The sequence below is a fragment of the Dermacentor albipictus genome, chromosome 2, assembly GCF_038994185.2.
Source record: "Dermacentor albipictus isolate Rhodes 1998 colony chromosome 2, USDA_Dalb.pri_finalv2, whole genome shotgun sequence".
Classification (NCBI taxonomy): domain Eukaryota; kingdom Metazoa; phylum Arthropoda; class Arachnida; order Ixodida; family Ixodidae; genus Dermacentor; species Dermacentor albipictus.
In genome coordinates, this window is record NC_091822.1 from 175403415 (window position 1) to 175425681 (window position 22267).

Consider the following 22267-nt stretch of genomic DNA (forward strand, 5'->3'; position numbering starts at 1 on the left):
TGCCTCGGCGTCTTTTATCTCAGGCAGAACGGAAAAAGCAAACATTTTTTTAATAATGCCACTCCGCCACCACGTGTGGGACGGTCTTTTCGGATAACGGAATAATTTGGCGGCGCGAACTCTTGATCAAGAATGTCGGACATGAGCCACGTTTCTGTTATAGCTGCTACATCAGGCTCATAATCAATTACCAAGTTTTCAAGTGCCTGGGGTTCCTTGACGACGCTTCTAGCATTTACTGTGAAAAGAGCTGGTTCGCGGATTTTGCACCTCGGCGGGTTTCAACTCGGCTTTTGTCTTTTCCGGTGATGTTCGCTGCTTTGCCGGCACGGCGATTTTCTGACCCCCTTTCTGAATCGTTTTTTTTTTTTTCAAGCGGCACTTTGTCATCCTGCTCGTTGCTCCAAACATATGGACGATTGTTAATGTGTAGTTTGTCGAAAACAAGAGAAACATTTTCATTCTTTTGCCGGTTTACCTTCGCGCTGTTCCACGCTGTTCCAATATGATCTTCTGATATCCCGCACGCGTTTTGAAAAGTTTTCTGCAATAGATACTTGAGTGTCCTTAAGTTTGTACCCCCTTTTCAGTATTGTACACTTATCTCTTGAATCTAGTAATTTGAAGATTACAGGCCGTATCTTGTTAGGTTCTGCCCTCCGTATTAGATGTACGCGTTCGATATTTAACATTATGCGGCTAATGGCGCCCACCTCCTCTTAGTGGTCCCTAAGAATTGAGAACCCACGTGCTCCGCTATGCACGACGACTCGACCGCTGGGCACCTAGGTTTCACCGGAATCTACCACCGGATTCAGGGCCGATTCTACTGGACTAGTATGCGACGGGATATAGAAAAGTATGTGGCCAGTTTTAACAAGTGCCAGCAATTCAAGCGCCCTAATACTGCTCCGGTCGGACTCCTTCACTCTGTGGCGCCACCATCATCTTCTTTTGAAATGGTTGGAGTGGACCTTCTTGGCCCATACCCGCGCTCAACAAATGCCAATCGTTGGATTATAGTCTGCGTCGACCATCTGACGCGTTATGATGAAACCGCAGCGATGCCAACGGCCACGGCTCTTGACGTTTCGAGCTTCCTCCTGTCCTCCGTTATACTGCGTCATGGACCCCCTCGTGTTAGTGTGAGCAATCGTGGTCGCCAGTTCGTGGCCGACGTAGTCGAAAAGCTGTTGCTTCTCTGTGCTTGCCAGTTTCGCCAACGTTGGCATCCCAGGACCACTTTAAAATCAGCTACGATTCACGCTATAACAATGTGTCGTACGACAAAGGGGACATAGTATAGCTTTGGACACCACAAGCACGGCCTGTGCCAGAAGTTTCTGGCCCGTTACAACGGGCCTTTCGTCATCACCAATCGCCTATAGGTGATGTGGCCTATCCGATTGCTCGTCTCATTTCTAATGGCTACCGGTCTGAGAAAACGCAGCTTGTCCACCTCACCCGCCTGAAACGCTGTCATCCCCGTGACTACGAGTGGACGTAAGTTACTCGTCCAGCGGGCTTCGTCTGTGAGGGGAGGATTGTTGCGCTAAAGCTACAGGAAGAAAGGAGGAAGAGGAAAACGAAGTGCGCTTGTCTGGGCTGCGGCTCGGTGTCGGCGCGGCCCCTTTTCATCAATTAATCTTTATATATACGCACCCCATCGTAACAATATGTATAACGTCTCACCAGAAACATATCGCAGTGCTGCGAACTGCATCCGCTAGAGCAACTAAAGCCGGCAAATGTTTTATATGAATACCCCTCCCCAACTCACAATCTGAGCAACACTATAGGGACGGGGGCAGCATAAGCCGATACGGAACCTGTGTAATAGCCCCTGTTCCCATGCAGGAACTCCGTGCACTGTGCATTGGGTGCATGTTAAACAACCCCAGCTGGTCAAAACTAACCCGGAGTACCCCACTACGGCTTGCTTCATATGACATGTAAAACCCCAGAATTCAACACTGAGTTTGTGACGGCGAGTTCAACGGTACGAGCCGCGTGTACGTTATTAGTTTCTTTTTTCTTGAATTAATGCTTCTTTTGTTTTAATAATTGTTCTTTTTGCACATTTTACGTTGCAGGCGCTGTAATTTATTTTTGTTCAAAGTGTATGGGTCAGCGGGCGTCGTTCACCGACAACCCTGACTTTGGGACTACGCTATCGTGTATCACAGGGTCCACGTTTAGGTGGTCGGATGGTTAAGTTACGTGAGGCGAGGCTAAGCGTTAGGTGGAGTTAGGTTGGATTAGGTAAGGTGTTAAGTTTGGTGAGTGCCCACCACTTTATTAACTACGCTATTATGACGGCGCCGCTCATTTTAGCAACTCCACAATCATGACGGGCCCCGCTCCCAGTAGTTACGCGTATATAATGTTGCGCCGTACGTGATTTTGTTACAACGTTAACGGGGGGTTTCGCAAAAGTGCTGCTCACGTATGAAGGGTACATTTCAGAGCGATGTATAATACATCAATTGTGTTTGGCTTAAATGTCTTATTAGGTCCGTGGCTATGGTGTTGGGCTGCTGAGCACGAGGTCGCGGGATCGAATCCCGGCCACGGCGGCCGCATTTCGATGGGGGCGAAATGCGAAAACACCCGTGTACTTAGATTTAGGTGCACGTTAAAGAACCCCAGGTGGTCAAAATTTCCGGAGTCCCCCACTACGGCGTGCCTCATAATCAGAAAGTGGTTTTGGCACGTAAAACCCCATATATTATTATTACTTATTAGGTCCAGTTTAGAGAAATGTGATATCATTTTTCATCATTGCTGAGTTGCGCAGCTGTAAACTTGATAGTGTCGTCTTTTTAAACACTGATATTTTTAACAATTTTGATTTTAAAAAGTCGACCTGCCGCAAGCGATTTGATTCGCGTAATTGTGAGCTTGAGGCCAACGCGCCTTTCGTCCTACACTTAGTTCGCATTATACCTAAAAGTACATTTTACAACGCCAGCTCTTAAGAGCTCATTCAGTCTTTGCCACGTCCTCCACCAGTTACTTTAGTCGGATGAACCTTAAAGGTTTCCTTAATTTGGTGACATCTCTCTCCCTCCAGTACCACAGGTCATGCTTATTAACGTACTTACAAAGAATACTTTCAGGTAGTAGTGTCAAAGCATCGAGGAGAAAGTTTGCATTCTCTGAGCAAACTTGAGCATAAATACCAGCGAGCTCAAGTCGGGATTTTTGTGACCACTGGCACTCGCTATCTCGGTCGTCGAATATCGAAATCGCGTTCCTTGTTAGCCAGTCCTCGTGGTATACGGGCTCATAGCTCCGAAATTGGAACGCAACGCTCAGGCGAAAGAAGGCCGCGTTGAGATCTCATGCGCAGAAGTCTGAAAAAAAAAATGCAGCCCTCTCAACATTTATCGGACAAGAACACTATGCTGTAGGGGTTGAAGGACGGGCTTCGGGATGAAAACCACAACTTGGGAGGATTTATTCTACATTATGTACAGAGAGGTGAGAGTCATTTAACAGTCGTACAGTCATTACGGGCCGGCAGCAACTCGGACGCTGCGGCCCGCGGCAAGAAGTTCGAGAGAGGTGAATCAGGGAATCAGGGAATGTCCCAGAATGCGGAAGGCTTCTTATAAACCCTTCGAGCACTGTAAGTCACGTCATGTTCGACCAATGGGAGAGTCCGCTCAGATGACGCCACTTTCAGCCAATGGTTGGCGCCCTTATCGCGTTGTCACACCCGGCGGCTCTCTGCGGTCTTGCCTCGCAGTGGTGCAATGCGTTTCTTCAAGGAGGAGAAGGAGGGGGGGCGCTCATGCTCCATTGTACGAGGCCCCCTTCTAATCCCGGCGGCGCACGACCTGGGGGCCGCAAACTTGTTTGCACCTGTCTGGTGCTCCTCTGGAATGTGCTTTCCTGCTTCTGCATTCCTCAGTTAGCTGTGCTGCGTTTCGAAGTGGTTTGGGGAACTCGAAGTAATCGCAGGAAACAGCTCCATATCTAACAGCTCGTCCTCGCCCCGATTGTTCTGAATGGCCGGTGAACTCAATTCGCTGGCCAGGAGGAACGCTGAAAGAAGCTGCAGGGTACTGGGGTCGAGCCTCGTTTGACAACCCTCGGGATCCTGGGCCCTGTAGAACATACGTCAAACAAACCAAACAACACAGCGCTGCACCACGCGTAAGCGCAGGCTCTTCACCCCTGACTCGCCAGGCTATTACTGAGTCAAAATCAACCCTGATCTTTTAGTTCCCCAATTTTGACAAAGCAGTTCCAACCACCCTTCCAAACAGCTATCCATTTCTCCTCGATTGCCGACAAGACCAGAGTACTATTGTTGTTGCAAAACAAAAGGGTCGTCGACGATGCAAACAACAAATGAAAACAGCCGAACATAATTTGAGTGGCCTAACTACACGAGCAGCATGTTTCCAATCTATCGCAGTGGCGTACTTATCGCACGTAATGGTGCCACTGAACAATCTGGTCAACATCACAAGTACGTAATCACAAGCGCACTAGCCTTGTGGTCACTAAACAAAACGCGTACTTGCGTTGTAGGCAAACTTTTCACTTACGCTTACTCACGTTTCTTCCCTGAAAGTCCTACAGGACACGTGACATAAACGAACAATTAAACTTGCGGGACTTACACACTCCGCAGAACTCTTAAAATAATGCGTCTTTTAATAACTCGTTCCACGCGTACTTATCAGAGAAGTCAGAATACGGCTGCCCTCCACACACACTAGCAACCCAGTCATAAAGTCTGGTTCCTTCCGTCCACACAGGGCACGCGCTAATGGAACTAAGAACGCTTCTCCGTGCAAATCATGCACTCACTGAAAATCTACGCGCTTAACCTTAGAAAATTCAACACTTAAAAAGAAAGAAGGTTAAATAAAACACACGCGCGTTACGATAGGCCTCTCAACAGTAACCTTGACCCTCAGGTTACTCACACACACAAAAAAAAGCCTATCTACTTATTAATGAGCATCTCGCGAGACTACATGTTTACTTAAAACACATCTTTCAAATCTCGAGCTTCTCAAACGAAAACACAAACAAAGCTCATACCTTTACATTTTGAAAGAAAACCTAGTCTCAAATCGCGAAATTTTCCGACGCTCAAAAATAAAAACAACACACTTCATTTCTACGGAAGGGCTCTTGGCCTCCCGTTTCAAACGTTTTTGACTGACTCATACTTTGAGTCTAACTCGAGGTGGGCGTGGTCTGAAAGCTACTCTGGCTGCCGGGGAACAACAAAAGGGCTGACTAACTATCAGCACTCCCAAGACGTTACGGTCTCCTGCCAATTTGCGTCCTCGCGCCCCACTTTCTTCACAAACTCGATTGACCGCGTCGCTACTCCCCACCTGGTCTCGTCCTGCCACCTTGCGTTTCTTCGAACTGCACGCTGAGCTATGAAAAGAACTACGGAACGACGAGGAGATTAACTGCCTCGTGCCCTTTGTCCGCGTCCGTGCAGAACATTCTTCGCGGTCCCCCTTTGACCGGTGGCTCGAACGTTCTGGATGCGTCAACATCGTCCTAGACGACCGCACCTTCTTCCTCGCGCCCTGCCCTTTTGGGTTTCTCGCCATTTTTGGCGGCGCTACATTAATTACCGACTTTCGGTCTTTACCGCGCTTCTTTTTACGGCGTTTTCTCTTTGCACTCGCCTTCATGTCGCCTTCTCGTGCCTCGTGCTGGCCGGTACACATTTCGTCGGCCCGGATCGGTCTCTTACCCGCACAGTCTGAGTGATTTACATTTAAATCTACTCTCACTTTGCCTCGACTGGCGGACAGCCCAACCGACTCTGGAACAATGCAGCAGGCTTTACTCGAGTTAGACAACTCGCACTCTTGCGAACTGCCCTCTACTACATTGCCCAGCTCACGCTGTGCATCGGCACACAGCCCGTCGGTATCGATCGCTGTCTCACGCGCACAGTCCGAATGATTAACAACTGAATCATCCCTATCTAGGCCACCTAGACTGGCGGAGAGCCGCACCGATCCCTGAACAATGCAGTTGTTCTCTCGTGGACTACGGAGCTCGCCATCCCGAGAACTACTCTCAATTGCATCGCTCAGTTCGCACTTCACTTCTGCACGCAGATCTGACCTGACATGGGTGCTCGCGTCTGTCGGGTCAGCAGTACCCTTTTCTTCGCTAGCAACCTCACTAACATTACCAGCGACGCACACGCGCGGTAACTGTGCCAATTTGTTCGCAGCTGGCCTAGCTGTCTCTACAGTCATCTGTTGGCACAGCACCTCGTCGCTCTCCTTGCGGCCTTTAACGGTCTCTGTTGCCACTAAGGCATCGTTAGCAGCTAGCCTTTTCCCTTTTCCGATGAATCTGCAGCCAATCTCACAGGCACTACTCTTTTCGTCGGCTTCTGGCGAAAATCTGCTAGATGCTTCCTCATTCTTTCGCTCTGTACTATCTACAGAATTCTCAGACAGCCGTTGTCTCTGCGCCATTAACTGATCACAATACTGTATCTCTTTGATCAGTGCTGCCTTCTCTCTCTCATATTTTTGCTCACGCTCAAGCTTACGTTGATTCTCACGGTCGTGAAGCTCACACCTAAGAGCAAATTCTTGAAGCTCCTGCTTCCGTTCATTCTCGCGTTCTTCACGCTGACGCTCACTCCTAAGCTCACGACGCTCTCGCAAACGTACACGACGCTCTCGCTCCCGTGGCTCCTGTATCACTTCCCAAGCAAGCTCAATGCTTTTCTCATCATTGCCACTATCTTCAATCGCCTTTATGATAGCTGGCGTTTTCATCCGTTCGTCCGCCTCAACTCCCAAATCGTCGCACACCAACAGCAAGTCTAACCTCGTCAACCTTCTAAGATCCATGGCAGCTGCCCCGACAGGTGGTTAAACTGTTTTCCTTAATTAATTTGTGCAAATACACAGTGCATCAAACTCCCGATTCCCAGAACTATCAAAATTGAACACACAACCTTTGAGTCTGGCGAATCATAAGGAAAAAAACCACGCGCTCACTTACGGTTGCAGCACCCTGCCATCCGGTTCATTCGTCCGCTGTTCCCGGTTCCTCCGGACTCCCTGGGTCGAAGGCTCGCTCCTTCTTCGCTACTCCCAGTTTCTTCGGACCTCTTTCGACGAAGGCTCTCTCTTCTTCGCTCTTCCCGGTTCCTTAGGATCTCTCTCGACGAAGGTTTATCCGTAGCGCTGCCACCAGCTGATGCATTCGGAGGCGATCCCACCGCTGCCACCAGATGTAGGGGTTGAAGGACGGGCTTCGGGATGAAAACCACAACTTGGGAGGATTTATTCTACATTATGTACAGAGAGGTGAGAGTCATTTAACAGTCGTACAGTCATTACGGGCCGGCAGCAACTCGGACGCTGCGGCCCGCGGCAAGAAGTTCGAGAGAGGTGAATCAGGGAATCAGGGAATGTCCCAGAATGCGGAAGGCTTCTTATAAACCCTTCGAGCGCTGTAAGTCACGTCATGTTCGACCAATGGGAGAGTCCGCTCAGATGACGCCACTTTCAGCCAATGGTTGGCGCCCTTATCGCGTTGTCACACCCGGCGGCTCTCTGCGGTCTTGCCTCGCAGTGGTGCAATGCGTTTCTTCAAGGAGGAGAAGGAGGGGGGGGCGCTCATGCTCCATTGTACGAGGCCCCCTTCTAATCCCGGCGGCGCACGACCTGGGGGCCGCAAACTTGTTTGCACCTGTCTGGTGCTCCTCTGGAATGTGCTTTCCTGCTTCTGCATTCCTCAGTTAGCTGTGCTGCGTTTCGAAGTGGTTTGGGGAACTCGAAGTAATCGCAGGAAACAGCTCCATATCTAACAATGCACACCTGGGACGTCCAGTGAAGCTGAACACACCAAGGAGCCCAAGCGGCTGCATCGTTTCCTGTGCACAAGTAACAGTGGCCATTTCTGCAATACGAAACAACGTTACAGGTTGACATGGAATGCGGGACAGTTTTGCCTTCAAAGTCCAAAAACATACAGGGAGAAAACAATGCGGACGTAAAGGCGTCCTTTCGCACTGTATATCCCCAATTCAGTTTTTTTCTTTCAACAATTGGCACTAGAAACAAACTGAAAGAGTAGTTTAGTGCGAGAGAACACACTACTGAAGGCTCTTCCCACTATGCCCATTAGGGTGGGAATTTGTGCGCCTAAGCCCACAAATTTCAACCTGGGATATAGAAATCGGCCTGAGACTAACGTTGAATGTTTTCAGCTCACATGCAAGTAACCACTCTTAAACGCTTTCCCAAATGTTCTTCTTCGGCGAAAAAACATAAAGTATACACGTGAAATCGAAAAATCCGCAATTAATCGATTTCCGAAAAGAAAAGAAAACCTATCCTTATACAGGCCAAAAACAGTGCACCCTCACCTATATTCCTCTGGATGCATGTCTATTCGTAATTTTCCGTATACGATCGGCTGATATATTTTAGCGACTACGTCCGTTGTATACGTCCATGCTTGTATGTGCATCCTCGTTATCCCCAGACACTGTATGCACGTCCCCCTCTTCGCAGCTGAGGCAAGACTGCAGCCGTTACTACTACACGTACTGCATGCGACCGACGACGGGCATGTTTCACTACGACCCGGAAGAGCTGGTTTGTGTCCCGACCGCGGCGCTTGGCACCCAGCTTTGCAACCGCGGCACTAACCGGTTCAGCAGCTGGGAGCACTGCCGCGCGGGGTGCCTGCAGCCGGACCACGTTTCGGACATGTGCTTCGAGAACGCGCTTTTCATGCCATGCTCCAAGTGAGTCTTGGCGCGGGCAAAGTGGCGCGTCACGTCCACTGTATAATGCCGTTTAGAAGGCTAACGTGTGCTTGTACTACAGGCCTAAACATGCTTGCGAAACGCTATCACCCTTCTGGTCAAAACACAAAGGTAAAGGATCGTGATTGGTCCTAGAAGCCTCCAAGCAGAGTTCTCCAATGGTGCCACGCGCCCAGAAAAGTCTGCTAGAGCACCGCAGTAATAAAGCTCTAGATTCCTGAGCAGTTTTATCATTTCTATGAAGGTCTCGCTGAAATGATAAAGCTGCTAAGAAACCTAGAGCGCTATTAGCACATGTGATCAAAACCCGAAGATGTACCTGAACAGATGTTTTCTTTAGATATCAATCAAATTTGAATTCATAAGCGCGTTTTTTTTTCGAGAGTATCTATATTTTAACGGCGGTACTCATTCCGTTAGGCAGCACCTAACGGAGGCCCACTTAGAGAGGGCGCTAGGTATCGCGCACGGCGTCTCGCATTTCGGGGCACGAGTTTCCAAACACCGCTTCGAACTCCGGGCATGGTCTGTACATTATCAGTGCACTGAGGTAATTCGCTTACGTGACAGCACTGATCGACAATATGAAACAGCTTCGACGTGGCGTCGTCTACTGAAGAAGTTACGAAAAATGCCAAAAGAGTGCCCCCTCCCCCCCCCCCCCCCCCCAAAAAAAAGAAAGGCTCTGGTTAGAAATTCCATTTATTGGGTTTCGCCCAAAGCATAAGAACGTCAGCTTTTCCTACGATGACGCGAAAGTCAGGAGACTCGCACACTGTTTACCACCACTGTTCGCCAGCCAGCTGATTTGTGGCACAAATAATAGATGGCGCGCAAACTTGTTACAAGGCTCAGCGTGAGATTTTGTGGCAGATGGATGTGTTTATCTAGGTTTCTGTGGTGGCGACGAAATCATGTTTTTTTTTGCATGGTTGGAGCTTGCTTCTGTTTTTGATTTGCTGACTTTTTCTTTTTGCATTTAAATAATAATTGGGTAGTTTTCTTTTATTTTCTCTTTTTTCGTGTGTGCAGGTGTTTCATGCATATTTGGTTTTGCACGATAGTCAGAGCGTCCTTTCGCGCCACGTGCAATAGGGTGGGACGTTAAGTATTTATAGCCTTTAAATTGTAGCTTGGAAGTGGCGAGACTAATAGCTATTAGTGGTTTTACTGTGTGTGCTTTGGTATCGGGAATATTGCTTTGGTAGGAGAGCGAGAGCGTGGCCGCGTGGTTGAACACGTGCGAACACGTGTCATATATACCTTAGATCTGTGGGGCATTGATTGCTTTTAAAACGTAGGTGAGAATTACTTTGCAAATTTTAAGGATTTAGATTGTGTGCGGATCGGTATTTGCTAGAAGGCACGTGGTCTGAAAGCTTCGGTATTTGCGTTAGAAAAAGCCGTGCAATACATGACAAGGAAGCCGGGAAAGCGTGCAGTGTGCGGGGGCCCCCTCAAGGCAGACGAGGGGACGGATGAGAATGGAGAGAGAATCGAGTCAATCGGCAGACATTGTGACGTCGATGCCAGGCTGAGTGGCGCTGTGTAACAACGATGCTCTCGGACGTGCATGCACATCGCTCAAGCGAGTGCGACACGAGTCGCGTGCCCTTCGACACCACTGGCGTGCCGTGCTGACGTGCGTGGATCGTGCGTGTAAAAGCACTTACTATTCCCACCATCTCCAAGCTTGGATTTTTTGTGTTCGCTGACTGACGAGCCTACCGGCAGCAGCCATACGCGCCCGAGCGTTGTGTATGTCATAAGCACGCCACGTGTGGATTGTGTGTAGTACGTGCGCCGCATGCGAATTGTGTGCGGGTGCCTTGTTTTTGTGCAAACTGGGATACATATCGCAAGAATGACACAGGGACAACCAGGAACGCGGGACGAGCGCTAGCTTTCAACAAATTATTTATTGAAACTGGTAAGTATATATATACTCATTGGGACGCCACTCCAACAGACACACTGAAGGGAAGGAGGAAAAGCAGTCATGGGACTACTATGCCCAAAAATTCAAGCTCTTTCATGGATAAAATAATAGACGGCGTGCTAACGCGCAATCGTCACCTGCTCTGGCTATCTCAGCTGCTTCGACAATTTCCCTCGTAATCTTATTCCTGTGACGATAGACAACAACAGTTTTAAGAGAGGTGATCATGGTGCCTTCGCGTCACATTTTCTACAATGGGCAGCCAGATGCCCATCTATTGCGATGCTCTCCACTTTGTTACTATGCTCCGCCAGACGCACGTTTAGACATCTGCCCGTCTGGCCCACGTAGCACGTCCCACACGAAAGTGGAATCGTATACACCACGTTGCGAGTGCATGTAACAAAAGGATCCTTGTGTGCGGTAGCGCAACCAGGCTTTCGTTTCCTCATGGGACAGCTCAACACGCTCAAGCTCAAGAGTTTGTTAGGTGCTGTAAAAACAACGTTTGCACCAGAACGTTGCCCATCCTTTTTTAGGTTGTGGGAAACCTTATGAAAGTAGGGAATCACAGCCACCTTTCATTTGTCCCTTCCTTCTTTCCTCTTTCTTTCGCCATCCGCTCTCTGCTCATCTCTCATGCGTGAAGTTAGCTTCCTTCGACGATGCAGGCTTTCAGCAACCGAGATAATGATATGTCTCAGATAATTCGCTGCTTCCAGGCGAGCCACTTGCTTACTAAGGCCTTCATTCAGCAAATGAGCACATGACTTAGAGAATTTCAGACCGAGGCGCAGAATGCGGCGAACGTCCTCAGGAACGTCGGCGTCACTTGTAGTGTGGAGCCTGTCCTCACTAGGCGTGACCTTGCGGGAAGCCAAGGGACGAAGGGCGTCCAGAACCCGAAAATTCGCCGTTCAGCCTCGGAAGGATCCCGCTGAGCTTCTGACTTGTGTACGTGATGTGGCTAAGATGGCACTAGTGGAGGAACGTGAGTCCTGTGTTTCTCACGTAGTCAATGTGCTCTCTTGTGACGGACATGAGCGCACGGGTGAGCGGATTGATTGAGTGGCGGCTGCACTTCGGGATTGCAGGCTATGTGTCCTGCCTGCGGACAAGGAAGGGGGTTTCTTAGTGCTTTCGCAGGGTGATTTCCGTGATAAAGCCTATGCTGCGGTATGTGCTGTCTTTAATCCTATTCGGCGCGTTTCGCTGAAGAAAGTAAAGTTGCGAGCTAAGCAGATGTGTAAAGATCTTAATTTGGCGAACGTTAAGAAAATCAGTGGCACTGACGGTGACTGCCTAGAAATGTTTGTCACCGCCAAGACCCGTAAGCATGATTGTCCTTTTCGTGTCATTGTTTCTGAATCCGGGACGTGGAAGAAGTGCGTCGCAGAAGTCTTGCAAAATAACCTGAGACTCCTCAACGTGGCGGATCCGTTCCTTACCAAAGATTCTTCAGCCGTGATCAACTTTTTAAATGAAGCTGACGGCGAGTGTTTAACTGCATTCTCTGTCGACATAAAATATTTGTTTTATTCTTTGTCACATGAGGGTTTGCTTTCCAGTGTTGAGGCGGCAATAGATGAGCATGGCGCTGTCCTTTCTTCTAACGCTTGTGGTGTTAGTGGGGCAAGGTTTTTAGAGCTTTTATCATTTTATTTGAGGTCCACTTTTGTTGAATTCGACAATAACATTTACCTGCAAAAGCAGAGTATTTGCATAGGCTCATGCATAGCGCCCATATTAAGTGACCTGTTTTTAGCTCGATGTGACAAAGCTCTTTCTGTGCGGTTGGGCGACTTGGGCGTTGTAAAGGTTTTTAGATATGTAGATTTTTTGGTATTTCTGGATCGATCACTACTTGATCCGGCTGCCAGTTCTCATGTAGATTGCTGTTTTGACTGTTCAAACCCTGCTGTTGACAGTATTGCCTCATTCAATGAGTATTATAGGCCACTTACGTTCACCGCTGAACTTCCTGCGCAGGGCAATATCAGGTTTTTAGACTTGCGTTTGTATTTCAAAGCTGAACACGTGTGTTGGGTATATGAGCCCAGAGCTGATAAGCCGCCCTTGAGGTACAGTTCTGCACACTCAAAACTCATAAAAAGGAAGTATCATACGTTCTTTCTTGTCATGCGCTCTTTCTAAATCATGTGCTCACTTGCTGGATGAAGGAAGGCCTTAGTAAGCAGGTGGCTCGTCTGGAAGCAGCCAACTATCCAAGACATATCATTATCTCGGTTGCTGAAGGCCTACATGGTCGAAGGAAGCTAACTTCATGCATGAGCGATGAGCAGAGAGCGGATGGCGAAAGAGAGACAAGAAGGTAGGGACAAACGAAAGGTGGCTGCAATTCCCTACTTTCATAAGGTTTCCCACAACCTAAAAAAGGTTGGGCAACGTTCTGGTGTAAACGTTGTTTTTACAGCACCTAACAAACTCTTGAGGTTGAGTGTATTGAGCTGTCCCATGAGGAAACGAAAGCCTGATTGCGCTACCACGCACAAGGATCCTTTTTTTACATGCACTCGCAACGTGGTGTATAAGATTCCACTTTCGTGTGGGAAGTACTACGTGGACCAGATGGGCAGATGTTTAAACGTGCGTCTGGCGGCGCATAGTAATAAAGTGGAGAGCACCGCAATAGATGGGCATCTGGCTACCCATTGTAGGAAATGTAACGTGAAGGCACCATGCTTCCCTCTCTTAAAACAAGCTGTTGTTGTCTATCACCACAGGAATAAGATTACGAGGGAAATTGTCGAAGCAGCTGAGATAGCCAGAGCAGGTGACGATTGCGCTAGCACGCCGTCTATTCTTTCATCAAAGAAAGAGCTTGAATTTTTGGGCACAGTAATCACATGACTGGTTTTCCTCCTTCCGTTATATGTGTCTGTTGCAGTGGAGTCCCAATGAGTATATATATGCTCACCAGCTGCAATAAATCAATTGTGGAAGTTAGCGCTCCTCCCGTGTTCTTGCTTGTTCCTGTTTCATTCTTGCGCTATGTATCCCAGTTTGTATGTATCCCACCAACACGGCCAAACTTCTTCCTTGTTTTTGTGCTCGGCGGGGGCGTGTAGTGTGCGAGTTAACCTGTTCTTGTTTATCTAGGTGTGAACGTGCTGAGCGGGTATTTCGTGTGACGCGAGTGGCACGTGTGCTACAACAGCCGAACGCTTTTGTCCCACTGAACACACATTGGTCTATTAGCCGTCTACAAGCCGTCTTGGCAAGATCACCAAGATGCCTTGAATATTCTTATAAACGTTTACAAGACATCTTCAAGACGTCTTGGCAAGATATTTAAGACTTCTTGAAAACGCCTTACCAAAACTTCGTCGGATGTCATAAAACGTCTTGTAGCCATCGTGAAGAGCGTCTAATGCACCGCCAAATAAGGGATATAAGACGTTTTACCAGACATCTTGTAGCCGTTTTGAAAACGGCTACAAAAGTTCTTGTAGCGACCGTGACTTGAAAAGATTACGTCCCAGTGAACATAAACCGAAATTTCTATTCGTTCTATGGAATATTGTTGAGGCTTGCCACACCACAGGCCACGCGTTCTCAAGCTCACGCCACCCTTCCCTATGTCCCTTGAGTGAGCGAGGCCTTGGCACATGTTATGAAAACCCATGAAGTCGATGTAGCCCATGTTTCGGCCCACAAGTTGCAGCATGAACTGGTAGATGTGAAGATGCAAAAGGAACATTGCCTACCGTTGTACACAGAATACCTTGCGCAAATCGGTAGAAACTTCACAATGGCGAAAGCAGTAATTTTGAAAGTGCTGAAGCAACCAATGTATGATATCAAAGAGAAGAATCAGAAATGAGTCCTAAGTGATAAATAATGTCTTTTCCAATGCCCTTGGAGCGAGTGGCAGTCTGAATATGCCATTGACCGAGACAAGGCTTCCATAATTCTCAAGAAAACTGGATATGAAGGCACTATCTGAATCTCCTGCTGTTCTGTAAACAAGACTTCCGTACAGAAGCCTATACGTTTAATTCTTATTAATGTCATTTGATCGGCGTTTCTTTCTTTCTTGTAACATGAACTCCAGAATCAAGAGAACGTATAAACCAGATGAAGCACTGAAGTGAATTTTAGTACCCTGTTGCAAGGTATGCAGCTATTGTGAATAAAAAATTAAAGACATAAAAAATCTACTTGTTATACATTCTTGTAGCTTAAATTAGTGGACAAGTAAATCTGTCAGAAACCAAGTGCAGCAGCAAAAAGAAGAATAATGACATTGCTACCTCAAAATATGGTTCTGGAGTCATTCGTTCCAAAACTTGCAGTTAGTACTAGTGAAGACACAAAAATACATATGTCGCACATACAGGACACACTTATCAATTTATTTATTTAGAGGCTCGAACAACATAAAATTATAGGGTTTTACGTGCCAAAACCACTTTCTGATTTTGAGGTACGCCGTAGTGGAGGACTCCGGAAATTTCGGCCACCTGCGGTTCTTTAACGTGCACCTAAATCTAAGTACACGGATGTTTTCGCATTTCGCCCCCATCGAAATGCGGCCGCCGTGGCCGGAATTCGATCCCGCGACCTTGTGCTCAGCAGCCTAACACCATAGCCACTGAGCAACCACGGCGGGTGCAAACAACATAAGTACACAAAACAGGACTTTCCATCCATGTGTTCTCTGAAGTCCAACTTCATTATCGAGGCCGCAAAGACGTATTTACATTCTCCTGGCATCCTCGCCTGAATGGTAAGCTCAACCTACTTAGCGATATGTTTAGCTTACCGGTAACAGCACATTCAATTTAATTGAGACTAAACGTAGACATGCGCAATGGGCCAGTCATATTACTGCTTCAAACCGTTACGTTATTAAGCTGCTTTCTATGTGCACTAGTGGGAATGGCTAAGAGCTTTGTAGCTGATTTTGTATCAGTCAACAATAATTTTGAATGGTTGTCGGCCGGACACTATTCATGCCCATCAAAAATGGTTTCAGAGTACCGGCGTGCACCATTGCTATTGTTCTCGATGAAGATAATCGACGCACGCGACCACTCACGAACAAATTACAACCAGCCGCGGCTACACTGAGTCAACTAACGCACTGGAAAATGGAAAATACTGCGCGTCCGGAGCCGTAAAGCGAGCCACACATAGGCACAAAAAAATTCACGGCAGTACAATCACGTGGAATGCTAATAGCCAAGAGAGCAATTTTACTTTTGTCCTAAAGTCGTTCAGTTATTAGAATGGCCGAGCTACAAGTCCCCTACTTTATGAGCACGCGCGGATATACGGAACACAGCAAAGCAGCTGATAACAAGCTAGGACGTTTGTTTGCTGAGTGCACGACTACACAGCTGCCCTGCCGAACGCGCGAAGTGCACGTTGTCGGTTGAGGATGACCTCTTTCACCAAGGCCACGTCACCCGTACGAATGCTTGACACACCACCAACACATAATGTACCGAGCACGCATTAGTAGGCCCGACAGAATTTCATCGTTAACTACGCACAACCCGCTATGGCACACGGGGCTTAATGCGGAGCGATCATATGCGCGACATGGAGGTTCCTTCCTCCATGATGCGCGAGCACGTACTGGCACGTGGTACTGGATTAGATTAGCTCAGTGACTATTAAGCTAATGTAGCCTTATGAATGGCGGATGTCACAGCACTCTTCACATTAGATGGTAGCGACCGCCACGTAGCGCCGACGACAACTCATCTTCGTCGTGGCCTCAGAGATTGCGCGACGTGGCTCATCCTGGAGCAGCTTTAACGGAATGTAGCAGATTTGAGCAATTGTAGCAGCAATCCCACCACTTCATGTGCGTTGTCATTCTACATGTAATTTTTTTAAACTGAACCAAACGTTTAAATATTGTCTGTGGCAGGAAGCACAATCATAATCCTGGCACTGAAGTAGTCGAAGAGGCGGCCGATCATTCTTACGAGAAATCAAATTCCTTATTTTTATCATTGAAGTATAAACCACATGGAAGCGATCTTGAGCTCGACAGAGACAGGCGACGCGATAGAGACGGCTGTCGCGTTCGCTTGTGGCCTACAAGTCGAACCCCACGCAAGCGAAGATTTTGAGCGACTTCTCGTTGTTGCCGGTATGAAGGCAGCAAATACGCGCCGAAACTGGTGTGACGCGTGTTTTATTAATTTAAGTTGAAGTATTTTACTGCAAAGAGGAGCATAAAATATTTCTGAAGGTCTTGCAGTAGGTTATTATCCTTGCACGTATAAAAATTCAATCGTTCGCTCGTTACGTGCGACAATCAGTATTACTTGAGTGTTGTACATCCAGCTCTGGCTTCGCGCTATTGGCTATACAGTCGCTTATAGCACTACCGGGTAACGAGCGACGAATTCTAGATTTCCAGAACCAAGCGATCGACTGAGAAGACCGAGCGATCTGTTCAAGCGACGGCCCGTTTCGTCGCTCGAAGCCGTCACTCGTCGCCGTCGCGCACAAAATCACTCTTATGGGTTTTAGCCTTGACATAATTACGTTAATTAACGTTTTATTAATTAGTTTACTGCACATATATAACCTACGAATATAGATAGTGAGTATGCGAGGTATATCGACTTGGAACGAATTCTGAGGATGGCACTGGTTTCAAGATATGCGCTGTCAAACTTCGAGTAATAATGCACTGTTTTGCTTAATTTTTAAGGAAACACTGTTTCATGCACTGAAGCACAAATTACTTGGAAAGCTGATGCATTTCGTTGGACACTTTAAAATTTCTCTCCAATTATCTCGAAAAATTTAGAATTGTGCTATCTGCCACAGGCAAATATTATACATTTGGTGCAGTTAAAAATATAAGATCATGTATAGACCATTTTTTCGTAGGCGCCGCCATATTGTGAACGCAGTGGCGCCGCCTATGAGCAGCGCCATACTGGCTTGGGTGAAAGCGGTCTTTTGCATGGCAGGTATACGCTCGGCGGTAGGCTCTGGCGTTTGTTTTCGCGGTCGTGCGGTCTATTTAGTATGACGTGCATTTTCTAAGTGGTAAATGGTTCTGTGAGAAGTGCTGAAGTGGTTAAGGCTTCATGGGCCGGAATTTCTGCTGGCGTTGAGGTGGACGGAACACGCAGCGCGATGTGTGCGCGCATATTTGAGCCTACAATCAGCCTCAGAGATCAATTGTGTATTTCTGAATGTTCCAATCACTAATGTGACCTTATTTCAGTATTATCCTCTATTTCTAAGCTGCGGTTTAGGATCCATGAAACATACGCGACGATCGTAACAGCGTGTGGGTACCGTTCTGCTACGATAGGAGCTGTACTGTTATACTTTGATGAGCGTTCAAACTGTTCGCTGCAGGTTGCATTGTGTGACTACTTGGTTGGATGGATGAGGTTTCCACCCATGAATATAATAGATTTGGTGAGTGATAGCAGCATACCTTACAGTTTGAATTAAGCTTCTCCAGCAAAGCGACCGTTTACGAACTGCGCGAGCGTCCTAAGATAGTAGGTGCTGGATTATAGATAACTTTGTTCTATATAGCACATGGTCCAAGCATACGGCATCAGCGGTTATATATTTATAAACGTTGTGCGGCGTTAGCCCGTTTTCTCTTGCTTTTCTAGAGAAAGAGGATGATAACCGAATTTCTTTTTTCGGTTGTGTTCGTTCAGTTCTCTACGACGGACTCACACGTATTACGGAAATTTTGCGTTCAAGAATAGCCATCGCTTTCTTTTTATGCGAACCCTCTCATATATTATGGCTGTATACAGGCCAATAAGGCAATGCTGAAGCACACAGCTTATATATATATATCGTGCTGGCTAACCAACTGCAGTGATCGCTGTGTTGAGCAGCGCCATGGGCCTCATGCAGAAAGGCTAGCGTAGACATATGGTAATTTCAAGCATACTAGACTTGAAATACGTGAGAACGATGCCAGTGTATCACAAATATTTGATAGCGCCTGCCGCTCAGATGTTTCGTGGTTGCCTTAAGGGTTGGCCGGGCACGAGTATGTGCTGTTATGTTTTATGTTTTACTCCCTATGCCAATCGATCAGACAGTGAGCTGATTTACCATTTATTGCTGATAATACAGAGACGCCGCTTTTCTTTGTTGAATTAAAATCGATATAAGCAAAATAGTAAACAACACATACAGGCACCGCGACTGATAATGCGCGCACACCGCGGCTGATTTTGCGCGTCACATTTTTGCGCCCCCAAGACATATTTCTGCCTACAGTAGTTACCGATGCACCGAACGGCTTCCCTGACGACCTTATCTGAACGAAAATGGCGTAAATTTCACAAAGTAAGATCTAAAACATCTCGAAATCGTTCCGCAGCACGCGACAGCATTACTTTCAAGCAGCGCCGCGCCGGATCGCCCAAGCCAGAGAGGAGGAAAGGCTCTCCGGGCGCCCTATCCTCCTCGCCCGATGAAACGGTCTATATAGACCGTTTTTTCGTAGGCGCCGCCATATTGTGAACGCCATATTTTGAACGCCTATGAGCAGCGCCATACTGGCTTGGGTGAAAGCGTTCTTTTGCATGGCAGGTATACGCTCGGCGGCAGGTTCTGGCGTTTGTTTTCGCGGTCGTGCGGTCTGTTTAGTATGACGTGCGTCTTCTACGTGGTAAACGGTTCTGTGAGACGTACTGAAGTGGTTTAAGGCGTCAAGGCCGAAATTTCTGCTGAGCGTTGAGGTGGACGGAACACGCAGCGCGATGTGTAAGCGCATATTTGAGCCTATATACAATCAGCCTCGGAGATCAATTGTGTATTTCTGAATGTTCCAATCACTAATGTGATCTTATTGCAGTATTATCCTCTATTTCTAAGCTGCGGTTTAGGAGCCATGAACCATACGCGACGATCGTAACAGCGTGAGTAGCGTTCTGCTACGATAGGAGCTGTGCTGTTTGACAAGCGTTCAAACTGTTCGCTGCAGGTTACATTGCGTGACTACTTGGTTGGATGGATGAGGTTTCCACCCATGAATAAAATAGTTTTGGGTAGTAATAGCAGCATACCTTATAGTCCGAATTAAGCTTCTCCAGCAAAGCGACCATTTACGAACTGCGCGAGCGTCCTAAGCAGTAGCTGGATTACAGATATCTCTGTTCTATATAGCGCATGGTCCAAGCATACGGCATCAACGGTTATATATTTATCAACGTTGTGCGGCGTTAGCCCGTTTTCTCTTGCTTTTTAGAGAAAGAGGATGATAACCGCATTTTTTTTCGGTTGTGTTCGTTAAGTTCTCTACGACGCACTCACACGTATTATGGAAATTTTGCGCTCAAGAATAGCCATCGCATTCTTTTTATGCGAACCCTCTCATATATGGCTGTATACAGGCCAAAAAGGCAATGCCCTATCACGCAGCTTATATAAGTATCGTGCTGGCTCACCAACCGCAGTGATCGCTGTGTTGAGCAGCGCCATCGGCCTCATGCAGCAAGGCTAGCGTAGACATATGGTAATTTCAAGCATACTAGACTTGAAATGCGTGAGAACGATGCCAGTGTATCACAAATATTTGATAGCGCCTGCCGCTCAGATGTTTCGTGGTTGCCTTAGGTTGGCCGTGCACGAGCATGCGCTCTTATGTTTTATGTTTTACTCCCTATGCCAATCGATCAGACAGTGAGCTGATTTACCATCTAATGCTGGTAATACAGAGACGCCGGTTTTGATTAGTGAATTAAAATCGATATAAGCAAAATAGTAAACAACACATACACGCACCGCGACTTATAACGCGCGTACACCGCGGCTGATTATGCGCGTCACATTTTTGTGCGCCCAAGACATATTTCTGCCTACAGTGTAGTTATTGATGCCCCGAAAGGCTTCCCTGGCGACCTTATATGAACGGACATGGCGTAAATTGCACAAAGTAAGACCTAAAACATCTCGAAATCGTTCCGCAGCACGCGACAGCAATACTTTCAAGCAGCGCCGCGCCGGTTCGCCCAAGCCAGAGAGGAGGAAAGGGTGCCCGCGCGCCCTATCGTCCTCGCCCGATGAAACGGTCTATAGACATTAGTAAGAGGCGACTGCAGGATTGGTGGAAGAAAAGTATGGAAACGACAAAACACGGAGACGTACAAAAGCACAGTTCGCAATAGGGGATCAGAAAATTTGGGCGCGGTAGTTCAGAGTGTTTTTTTTTCTTTTTTCATTGTTTAACCTAGGTAGGATATTAGGCAGTATAGACATTTCCAACGATAACCTCAAACCAGCGACTCGGGAGCCGGCACTTGTCTCCTGGCAACGAGAGTAGTAGGCCTCTGGGCTGTTGCACGGGCGAATTACTAGGTTAGGTGCTGTATAGCGTGTGTGATACGGGCGCTGTATTGGGATTATTAGTGAATTTTGGAATGTCGTTTAAGAACAGTTTTTCAACAGGGCATCACTGCGCTGTTTACGGTTGTAGCAACAATCAAAAGAAGAGGAATGCTGCAAGAAAACAGCTGTGCGGCACGCACGACGTGGTGCAGGAGGAGTGCGGCTGCAACATTTATTTGTTACATAGGTTTCCAGCTGATGCGGATTTAAAGAGACAGTGGATCGCAGCACTGAATAGAAAAGATTTCGTCCCTTCGTCATCGTCACGCGTGTGTTCTATGCATTTTGTTGACGGTAAGCGCAGCGATCAAAACCCCGTGCCTATGCTTCGCCTCGGATACGAGAGAAAGGTAAAGCCTGTTGATATGGGTGCCAAAACGTCTCCTGATACAAAATTATTCGTTACAGGTGCTTAAAGGACGACGACGTCTAGTGAAGTACGACAGTGAACAGCCAAAGAAAAAGGTATAACGAGACTTCTTATCGACCGAAACGTCAGTAATTGGTGGCGCTTTTTCAGAGGACTGCCGAGAACCTACCACCGACCTCGCTGGCATGCAGTCTCCATCTCGACACGGGGGATACCGATTTTCTGGAAGACGCTTCCGGGGAAAAGGTTCAATACTTTTCTTTTTTTTCTGTTCCACGAGAGCTGTGCAATGCCCGAAACACCGTAATTGCGCGAGGTAACGTTTTCTTATCGCGCGCTTACAGGATGACGCCTCCAGCGAAGGTCTGCGTCTGCTCTGTGCTGCCGTTTCTATTAAGGTATGCATCCTCGAAGTTCAAGAGAACACATCGCTCTTAAGAGGGAAAGCTGCGTTCGTGCTAGTGACTAGCGCAGAGCTTCTGCGAATAAACCAACGTATGGGTTAGCGTTTTAAGAGAACGATCTCTTCGCTACGTTGCACTGCGTTCGCGCGTTTACAACTGTATTTCCTATCCAAAGAGCTAGCTGTGACACGGAGGCGGCGACTAAAAAGCTGCCGCTCACCCAACCGTGCCGATGGCTGATAAGATAATTGCGCAGTTGTAGTTATCGCGCAGGTACTGCGGGCGTACACTGCACTTAGGTGCGTACGACACAGCAGGCTTCGCTGGCGACGAGGTTTCACTCACAAATCACTGCCCTCACCACTGCTGTTCAGCGCTTCGATATATTATTTAGC

At 47.5% G+C, this 22267-nt stretch overlaps 1 protein-coding gene across 2 annotated transcripts in view; it reads left to right on the plus strand.

Annotated features, from left to right (window-relative positions):
* The window catches only part of LOC139056312 (uncharacterized), a 75751-nt gene that overhangs the window by 35026 nt on the left and 18458 nt on the right, over nucleotides 1-22267 (plus strand). For both annotated transcript variants that reach the window (XM_070534467.1, XM_070534468.1), the window contains one exon: nucleotides 8538-8773. In XM_070534467.1, the coding sequence (XP_070390568.1) occupies nucleotides 8538-8773 (236 nt within the window). The remainder of the gene's footprint in view (nucleotides 1-8537; nucleotides 8774-22267) is intronic.